This window comes from Petaurus breviceps, unplaced genomic scaffold (assembly GCF_028583685.1).
Source record: "Petaurus breviceps papuanus isolate PSGF00001 unplaced genomic scaffold, PetGlider_PUasm1.0 126, whole genome shotgun sequence".
NCBI classification, from domain to species: Eukaryota; Metazoa; Chordata; class Mammalia; order Diprotodontia; family Petauridae; genus Petaurus; species Petaurus breviceps.
The window spans coordinates 21,246,370-21,257,164 of record NW_027185655.1 but is presented as its reverse complement, the minus strand read 5'-3'; the positions used below and the strand labels follow the sequence as shown (position 1 = coordinate 21,257,164).

The window sequence follows — 10,795 nt, the reverse complement described above, 5'->3', positions numbered from 1 at the left end:
CCTGGGGTAAGACGGGGGTGACTCCATGACGGGCAACTCCTCCCTCCTCGGCCGCCTAAGACAGGAACCAGGGTGTCGGTGTCCTAGGACGGGTAAGGTTCGAGTGAATCGGAGGTGACCTAAGCCAGAGGCCCCCGCACCGCACGTCAGAGTCCTTGGGACAGGACCCCTGAGTGGTAATGGGATTTTTCCGTGGTCCTTCGGGCAAGAAGCATGGTCACCTGTGTCGCCTGTAGCGAGAAGTTTAGCAGTTTGCATTGCCGATTCTTTTGGCATATAGAATTTTCGTTTGCTTTAAAGAAAAAAGGGGAGTTGATGGGGGAGGGGGAGGGGTTTTTGGGTGGTGCCATGGTTGCTTTGAATGAATATGGGGTGATCTCCATATAGGCCATGGGGGTGATCACCATATAAGGCCATAAATGTAAAACTGCGATGTGATTGGCTCGGATTCGCTATATATTTTCTTGTGTGAGAGGGCGCTCTCTCTCTCTCCGCCATGTAACTGTTGAAGAATAAACCACCCCGCTTCACTCCTCCGCCTTCTGTCTGGTGTTTTTCCCCGTGAGGGGCCGGTGACGACCGAAGACCCGGGATGGGTAAGTGAGAGGGCCGTGGGGCTAGTCGTCTAGATCTGTTGTGAAGGCAGACGCCCGCAACAGGAGAGCAAATTGGAACTATTGTCCAAAGGGCTATAAAATGTGTATGCTCTTTGACCCAGCAATACCACTTTGAGGGCTGTATCCCAAAGGGTCATACAAGTGGGAAAAGGACCCATATGTTCAAAAATATTTATAGCAACTTTTTTCCCCCGATTTTTGGAGGGGGAAGGCAGGGCAATTAGGGTTAAGTGACTTGCCCAAAGTCACACGGCTAGTAAGTGTGTCAAGTGTGTGAGGCCGAATTTGAACTCAGGTCCTCCTGACTCCAGGGCTGGTGCTCTATTCACTGCACCACCTAATCACCCCTACAGCAGCTCTTTTTATGATGGCAAAGAATTGGAAATCAAGGGGATATGCATCAATTGGGGAATGGCTAAACAAGTTGTGGTATATGAATGTAACGGAATGCTATTGTGCTATAAGAAATGAGGAGCAGACCGACTTCTTAATAACTGGGACAGAGAGACATATAAACTGATGCTGAGTGAGGACAGCAGAACCAGGAGAACTCTGTATACAATTAGAGACACATTGTACCTAATCTTGATAGGCTGGCTCCTCTCAGCAATGCAAGGTTATAAGACAACTCCAAAAGACTTATGATGGAAAGGACTATCCACATCCAGAAAAAGAACTACAGAGTCTGAATGTAGATTGAAGCAAACTACTTGCCCTCTATTTTTTTGTTTTGCTCCTTCTTTCTTGTTGTTTATTCCATTGGTTATAATTATTCTTTACCACTTAACTAATATTTAATGTGAAGGTATCTGTAGAACCTATATCAGATTACACCCCATGGGGAGGAGGGGGAAGAGAGGCAGGGGAGAAAATTTGGAACTCAAGGGATTATGGAATTAAATGTTGTAAACTAAAGTAAATAAATAAGTAACTTTTTTTTTTTTTATCACAAATGATAGGGGTGGCTAGGTGGCTCAGTGAATAGAGCACCAGCCCTGGAGTCAGGAGGAACTGAGTTCAAATGCGGCCTCAGACACTTGACACACTTACTAGCTGTGTGACTTTGGGCAAGTCACTTAACCCCAATTGCCCCCCCCCAAAGCAAATGTTAACATCAAGTACCAACTTAATCAGAACTTGTAAATAGTACCACCCAATAGTATACCTTCATTAAAATTAAGAAATATGGAGTTATATATTGCAAGTAGAGGAAACACATCAATTATAAGCATTCTATTATTTCAAAGGTTCATTTATAGATACTAACAGATGCTGTAAAAGCCTTTCTCAGAGTACAGCAGTATTTAGGTTACTAACATTAAAAAAAAAAAGAGTGGGGGTGGCTAGTTGGTACAGTAGTGAATAGAGCACTGGCCTGGAGTCAGGAGCACCTGAGTTCAAATCCAGACTCAGACACTTAACATTTACCAGCCATGTGAACTTGGGCAAGTCACTTAACCCCAATTGCCCTGCATTCCCCCCTCCAAAAAGAAGAAAAAAAAGAGTAGGGGAATAAAATTAATTTTAATATGATAAGCATTTGGGAGAATGGGTGGGAAGACTGGATTCCAGTGATTTCATTAGCATTAGGTACTCCAGATAAAGAAATCCCTCAGTCAACTGAGATTGGTAACCATAAGGCTCTACAATCTGAAGCTGCCTAGGGCACAGAGATATTAAGTGACTAGCCCAGGGTCACACAGTCAATATGTCTGAGTTGAATCCAGGTCTCTTCCTTATTCCAGATCTGCTCTATCCACTAGGTACCTCTGTAGTCTTATGAACATAATATACCCCGAACCCCTAAACTATCATTTTTTGTAAAAGAGAAACACTAGAAGACTTTCCAATAACATCAGAGATAAAGCAAAGATGTTCATTATCATTATTATTTCATACAGCACTAGAATTAGCTATGTTAAGGGAATAAACAGAGGCAAAGAAACAAAGTTATCAATTATTTCTATTTAGATGACATGAAGTTAAAGAATCTCAGTGATTCCATAAAAAAATAACTGTAGTAAAATAACAGGATATAAAATATACCCAAAAAATGGACACAGAAAACAAAAACACACACTTAACAAAATCAAAGGAGGAAGAGAAAAAAGAAATTCCATTAAAAAGAACTACAAAATGCATAAAATACCTCCATAGTTAACCTACCCAAAAATACTCATCACTATTAACTGGAAAACACCTTATAGTAATCAAGGAAAACTTAACTGCAAAAATATTCATTGCTAATTTTGCCAATACATATTTTAAAATAACACTAATTTAGTTAATATGCTACCAAACAACCAAAAAGGTTACTTTAGAGAACTAAACAAAATAAAAAATCAAGAGTGTCAAAGTGATCAAAAAGATGAGACAACTCTGATTATATATAAAAATTTGTTTTTGCAAGAAAAATCAAGATAGCTAGAATAAGAAGGGAAGCTACTGATTGGGAAAATTACAGCAAACATTCAAATCAGTTCAAAAGTATTGATAAAGCAATGCTTGAGGATAAAAAGACATTAAAATATATGAAAACAGACCCTCTCTGAATGAGACTACATTCTATTAGTGAAGATGAGAGAGGGGAAGAACAGGAACAAGGGAAAAGACAACTCAAATATTAATAATTAAATAAAAAACATATTGGCTAACAAATATTTGAGTAAGTGCTTATTAAATTCCAGGTGCTGTGACACAGACAAAAGTGCAAGAACTCCTGCCCTCATTACTTTACATATCAATATCAATAAAATGCCATACACAAGGAAAAGGGGGGAGGAGCAGGCACCAATAGCTAACAACTATGTAATCAGAAAAATTTGTGTCTTGAGCTGGGACTTGAAGTGACCAAAGTAAGAACAGAAGGTTTTCCAGGAATAGTGGACAGTCAATGCAAAGGATTAGAAGTGGGCAATGAAATGTTATATATAAGGAATAGTAAAGTCAACATAAAGTAAATACAAAAAAATTATAGGAGGGGGTGAGGAGGGTGTGTGTGTGTCAGGGATTCACGCTAGCAACGGAGGGACTCAGGAGCAGCCTATACAAGGCACAGAGGCAAGAGATGGAAGCTTGTGGAAAGAAAATCTCTAGGTCAGCTGGTTGGCAAGTAAGAGTATATGGCAGGAGCAATGTAAAGTCAGTGTACAAAGACAGGATGGAGTTACATTGTGAATGTCACACAGAAAAGGGATTCCTATTTTATCCTAGATACAATCAAAGAAGCACTAAAGCTTTTTGATCATGAGAGTAACTTGGCCAGACCTGTGCTTTAGGAATATCAATCAACAACTCTGTGGACATAATTAGGCAGTCACTGTAGTAGAACAGTTCAGAAGTGGTGATGGTTGAGTAACTAAAGAGGAAATTAACATAAGAGATGCTTGTGGAAGTAGAAATGGCAAGAGGAGCACAGTGATTGGATGTTCAGAACACGGGAGAGTGAAGAGTAGAGAATGACTAAGGTTGTAATGTAAGCGTCAGTAACTGGAAGATTGGTGGTACCCCTGACAAAGGGAAAGAGATGCTGAGCATGGGGAGGCTGGGGTACAAGAGGGGATAAATTCAATTTTGGACAAGTTAAGGATAAGAAGCCTATGGGGGCAGCTAAGAGATGTTCTGCAGAGGATCCGTGATGGGGAATGGGGCTCAGGAGAGTGATAAGGGCTGGATATGGAGATATGTGAGACTTAGCAAAGAACTGTTGGAACGTAATTCAGGAAGCACACCAATGAATGAATGAATATATATGGAAATCATACAAACAGGCAGTTTTTAAGAGAAACACAAACTGTCAACAAACATATGAATGATCCAAATCACTATTAAAAGAGACTAGAATTGGCCCTGTGATTTCTTTTGCATAGGAAACACCAGGAAGAATAAATCTGCTCTCAATCAATGCAAGCTAGCACCTTCCTTGCAACTTAAAAGTCTTATGGAACTGCATAAAGCAATGCTTGAGGATAAAAAGACATTAAAATATATGAAAACAGACCCTCTCTGAATGAGACTACATTCTATTAGTGAAGATGAGAGAGGGGAAGAACAGGAACAAGGGAAAAGACAACTCAAATATTAATAATTAAATAAAAAACATATTGGCTAACAAATATTTGAGTAAGTGCTTCAAGACAAAGTGATTTGACAGGATCACAGTCACTCTGCAGCAGACTAAGTATTTGAATGCAGATACTCCTGACTTGGGAGACAAGCTCTAAATAATACCACAAAAATATAAATTAAAATTTGGAGCTTTCATCAGTCAAACAAATAAACCAAAGTAGTGAATATTGAAGGGATGATTTAAAATTTAAAAACATGTTGTCTTAAAGCAACCTTGGTAAAACTGTGATTTGGTCCAAGTTAAGCTTTAAGGCATTTTTTTCAGTTGTGTCCAACTTTTCATGACCTTATTTGGTGTTTTCTTGGCAAAGATACTTGAGTGTTTGTCCATTTCCTTCTCCAGTTCATTTTACAGATGAGGAACTGAGGCAAGACAGAGCTTAAATGATTTTCCCAGGGTCACAGAGCTAGGAAGCATCTGAGGCCAGATTTGAACTCAGGAAGATGAGGCTTCTTGAGCTGAGGCCCTGTACTCTAACCACTTCATCACCTAGCTGACTCTGAATTGGCTCAACTGTTCTGAAAATCAACAGGAAATCATGGCAGAAAGTTCACTAAACTATATATATACACCACTTGTTTCAGTATAACACATTATTCAGGATTTATCCCAAGGAGATCAAAGACAGAAGGAAAAATATCATATATACAAAAGTATGCATAGCAACACTTTTATCTAATAACAAAGAAATGGAAACAAAATGAGTGCCCATTAATCAGGGATTGATAAACTGTGGTATTTGAAGGCAGCTAAGTGGCACAGTGGATAAAGAGCACTGAACACAGGGTATCAGGAAGACAAGTTCAAATCCTCCCTCAAGAAGCTACTATATGCATGACTCTTGGCAAGTCACTTAACTCTCTGCCTCAGTTTCTTCACCTGTAAGTCTAAATAATTATAATCACAGCACCTACCAATTGGTCTGTGAGGATCAAATGAAAAAATATTTGTAAAGCACTCTGCAAACATTAAAGTGCTATATAAATGCTATTATTATTTAATGGAATATTATTGTTCTTTCAGATATGAATTTTGAAGTCCCAGGAACAGCAGGGAAGAAAGAGGGTAGCACGACATGGTGAAAAGAACAAGAGTCAGAGGACCTGGGTTCAAGTCCCTTCTCTGTTTAAGTGACTGTGCAAGTCACTTAACTTTGATGGGCTTTCAAGAGTTTCATCTATAAAATAAAGGGGTTGAACTGAACTGGATGCACTCGGAGGTCCCTTCCATATTCAATCTATTATCCTATGACAAGAAGTCTACTGCAGAACTGATTATACTTAATCAAACTCACCCATTTTCATATAAATTTAATAGATTTAGTTCTTGGCTAAAATTTTCTATGCTGTTCAATTCCAACCACTTTAAAGGTATGATTTCACTTTATTCAATAGATGCTCTCTTTAGCTATTTTATAACAAAAATCTGAATTTTCATATGCTGTTTTCTTTAAAACAAGAATGCCTTAAAAACTTGCACCAAAGTATGCCAAGTCAACCAGCATTCATTACCCATAGTTAGAGAATTAAATTATGAACACATGCAATTTCAGTATTTTCCTCTAGCAAATAAACCTGTAGAAGCACTGAACTTGCTTTTCTAACTATGACAAAAAGTGAAAAAGAAATCAAAGTTTCTCTAAGTAACAGGGTAACAGAATATTACAGTTAGGCTGAAAGACAACCTAAAGTAAGAGATTAATAAACCGATTTCAACTCAGAATCTGAAATTACACATACCAGACTCTAGGTTCCTTAACCATAAAAGGTCCCACCCCCAAAAATCCAGAAATGTATTCAACAAGAATTTATTAAGTACCTACAATGCACCATACCGAATTAGGCACTTGACATTTCAGTCAAAGAGAACCAAAACCCCCAAATATCAATGGTTTATATTATTATATTAGTTAACATTATATAAAATACTTTATTATACATTATACAACAGGATTACATTAAGTAGTAAAGAAAAGGAAGATAATCTCACAAAAAGGAAAATAGCTATCAAATACACGCAGCAATATTTAGTTGTGGCCTCCTCAAGAAATAAGGACAAAAGAGGAAAATATTATTTTACTTCAAATAATTCACTTCAACAGAAAACCCTCAAGAAATGAAATAATTAAATGTTCTCTTTACACAAAGGAAAACTGAAAAAGAAAGTTTCACACATTTTGTGTTTAAGGGGCAGGTGTCCTCAGCCATAGGAGAAGTTGAATCATGAAGAATACATTTCACATATGCACAAAATGCTAGCTTAAGATTTAATCATGATGAATTTAAGATTTTTATACAAAAGTTGTTTTCTTTAAAACATTATAATGAAGTCTGATTCAAATTATAATTCTATTTACAGAGGTAAAGAATGGAGGTTGTGGCTTAGGGAGCATCATTACTAAACTAAATCAAGACAAACTGAAACCAGAGGTGAACATTAGTTATTTGTAAAACTTTTTAAAAACTATCTGGCAGTCTATGAAGAAAATGTATAGGCTGAATTTAAGTTTAAAGAACATGAATGAGAATAAAGCAACATACATTTTCATTAGACAAAACTTTACATTGTTCTCAAATATTTAGATATTAATAACTCTGTTTCAGAGTTGAAAACACTATCACATTGATATTTTGTAAACCCTAAACCAAAAGGTTACATATTTTTGATGTCTACGTTTCCTTAAGATCAAATGTTACAAAAGTAGTATCAAAACTCAAATGATTCATTATTTGGTGTAATCCAGATACATAGAAGCTTTCTAAATGCCTACTTGAAAAGAGAACAGGTAGAAAGAAATCATAGTAGTAAATGCTCATTGTGAGACTCCCAAGCCACTTGAATCAGCCCTGAATCAACATACTAGTTTTTCAAATTATAGGCTGCAGATCTGGTAGAACGAAATCCAGAACTGTTTAATTTGTTCTCTGAATTAGTACTGGCTGTGTGGTAATCAAAGCAATGCTGTATAGTTTTGAAAACCCCCAAATATTAATAATTCTTCGTGGAATTACACTATTATTTTTATTACTAGTTTATTATTATTTATAGTTTATTTATTATTATTATTACTAGTTTGGCTCCATGGGTAACCCTGTACAGAGGATGCTACACAAGGTCCAATTTGAAATAGATATAAGAACCTGCAAATATTTCAAAAGTTAATGCTTTGTTAATAAGTAAAATTAAATATTCTGCTTCTCTTTTTGTTGCAGAACCTTGAGTTCTAAAGCTAACAAATTTATTCCCCAACATTTGTCTTACAAATTACACTGTCACCAACTCTTTATCAAAAAGCATCAATGTGGTGTAGAAGCAATTAAGACTACTAAAAAAACCTATTCTGTGCATGTCTGGGGGAATTATTTATTAAGAAAGCCCAAAACAAAGTAATAAGGCATATTAGGAAAAGCATTGAATTTCGAGTTGAGTACCTAGATGGAAGATCTTCCTTCATATACTTAATAGGCCACATCTTTTAACACCTCTGTACCTCAGTTTTCTCATATATAAAATGAGCTCCATTCAAATCACATGTACGTGTGTATAAAAAATAAAGCAATTTCAATGTTAGTACACAGGTTAGGTAATAGGTTTTTCCATCACCAGAAGAAAACCAGTGTGTTCAATAATAAGGTCCCTTTCAGAACTGCAACTACTTTTCTAAATACAAAACAAGCACGACAGAACACAACTTGGGGTGGGGGACTAGGAATGAAATGGAGAGAACTGCTCACTGTAGAGGAAAAAGTTCCTACAGAATTATTAAGGTTTTAAGTCATTTGCCGTAAAACTGCCAGGGCGGTCCACTGATCCCCGAGGTGTTTTAGAGTCTGGGTGTTTTACAGATTTAACTGCCACGTAGGGGCTCGAGAGGTTCCAGCCAGGAGGGCAGATGGCAAGCCCCGCACGGTGACACATGCTTCAGCCTCCCTTTGGGGGGAGACGCGGCCAAGTGTGGTGCCTCTCCTAGCCGAGCTCACAGTCTAAAACGGGGCCTGCCTGACACTGCCCGGGAGGGCAGCGAGGGAGGTGGGGAGAAATGAAGAGCCAGCTCCGCCACAAGTCCCGCCCTCCCCGGGGCAGCCCGGCGGCCCAAGCTCCCCGTCCCTCGGGCTCGGAGGATTCCGGCCTCCTTCCCCCTCGGCCAAGGCATGCGCAATGCGCAGACCGGGGGCAAGGCTGAATGAATGGAGGGCAGCCTAAAGCCCGAGGCTCAGGGCTGCGCCCCCTCCCCTCGGCCCGCCGGGGCCGGCGCCGAGGGGCGCACACAAAGTGCTCCCGCCCGGGCCTCGCACGCTCCTTCCCCCCCAAGAGCCGCCTTCGCGCATCGCGAGGCGGAGCCGCCCCCCGCGCCCGGCCCCACGCGCCGCCAAGCCCGGCCGGCGGCTGGCGCGCGCTCCCCGACCCCGGCGGCCGGCGTGGTCCGGGCCCTCCGCGCGTGCCGCCGCCCTCCCCACCAACCCCCGACACCTCGCGGATGGCCGGCGCACGCCCCCACGGCAGCCGGCGGCCCCGCCGCCCACACTCGCCCCGAGTCACAAGCGAGCCTCACGCGCTCGCCCCCAGCCCGCCGCCTCCCCACCCCCCCAGCTTGGGCCCCCCCAGCCCCGAGTCCCGCAACTTCCCCACCCGGCCCCTCCCCCCTTTCCCCTCCAGGCAGCTCGCGCTCCCACCACCGCAGGCTCCCCGCCGCCCCTCCCCCACCTCTGCTCTCTCAGTCTCGCCTGCCCCCACTAGAATGTGTGCGCTACACGCCACCGCCGCCTCCCCGGCGCCCCCAGCCGCCGCCGCCACCAGGGGGTCAGCGCCCGACAGAGGGGGAGGGGGCGGCGAGGAGTTTGCGTGCGCGCTGGAAGCGCCGTCCCGCGGAGTCTCCCGGGCCCCAGGGGAACCGGGCGCGGGGACCCGGTAGGGGGTGGGGGGGGGGCCCCCGAAGGCAACACTCACCGGTTCCACAGTCGCCATCTTAGATCGATCTGATCAGACAACCGCTCCTGAAGGGGGGGGGGTGAGAGTAAAAAAATGAAATTCAAACCGGATTGGCCGGTAGCCCCCCACGTGACGAACGTGTCCGTTTGGCCCGGGCAGCGCCTGCGCAAGGTGGCGGGTGCGTGGGTAACCGAGGCCTTCTGGGAAGTGGAGTCTTTTTTTTTTTTTTTTAGTGAGGAGGAAGGCTAGGAAATCACGTGGCTACGGAGGCGGTGCAGCGCTGCGCGGCGGGAGGGTGAGTGGGGCTAGGAAGGTGAGACAGGGGTGGGGCTCAGTCCGGCTGCGAAAGTGAGACTGCTGCGGGAGGGGGTCTCCTCCGTCTTGCGTTCTTCCTCTGCGCTAGAGCTGCCGGTGCGCCGCAGGCCCCCGGCTCCCCCGGCTTCCCATCATCCCCGTGGGCTCAGCTCACAGGAAGAAACCTCATTGGCTGGGCGCCTCCGCAAGGCTCCCGGGCCGCCTTCACTTGGCGTCGGTGGTTCCTCCCGCCACTCCGGTCCTCACGGCCGCCCTCATTCTTTTCTCTATTTAGTAGTGAACGGAAAGGAGCAGCGGGGACGGGCGGCCGGGACGGGGACGCGGCTATCGCCGGCGCCTCCCGGCCATGCCTGCCCAGAGCGGGCTCTAGCAGCGGGGGCGGGAGTGGGCCTTCGGAGGCCCGTCGCTCGGTGCTCGCTGTCTGGCCGCGTCAGGCGCCTGAGGCCAGTCCCCCCCCCCGGAGCAGCACCCGGCGGCCCTGGTCACCCAGCGCCGGACTGACGGCCCGGCTTGGCGGGGCCTGGCTAACAATGAGCCCGGGGCACCGGCCAGTGACTGCCTCACGAGGGCCTCGGCTTTTCCCGCCTGCGGCCTCAAAGATGCCTTACCTCACAAGGGCGCGCGGCCCCGGGCTGGGGCTGGGGGTGGGGGTCCCGGCCGAGGGAGGCCGCAGCCGCGCCCGCGCCCCACCGCCACCTCCCCGGTTGGGCTAGGTAGTCCTCTGACAATTAAAAAAAAGCCCACGCCTAGCCTCCCCCTTCCCCCAGGTGAGTTCCCCTGGGGCGAAAGGTCAATTTCACTGAAA

The 10,795-nt window shown here is 44.0% G+C and overlaps 1 protein-coding gene across 1 annotated transcript in view; it reads right to left on the bottom strand.

The window, feature by feature from the left end:
* Positions 1-9,830, bottom strand: part of EIF4E (eukaryotic translation initiation factor 4E) — a 52,444-nt gene extending 42,614 nt beyond the window's left edge. The window contains exon 1 of the mRNA XM_069094269.1: positions 9,694-9,830. Within this exon, the coding sequence (XP_068950370.1) occupies positions 9,694-9,711 (18 nt within the window). The 5' untranslated portion in view covers positions 9,712-9,830. The remainder of the gene's footprint in view (positions 1-9,693) is intronic.
* Positions 9,831-10,795: the final 965 nt, after the last annotated feature.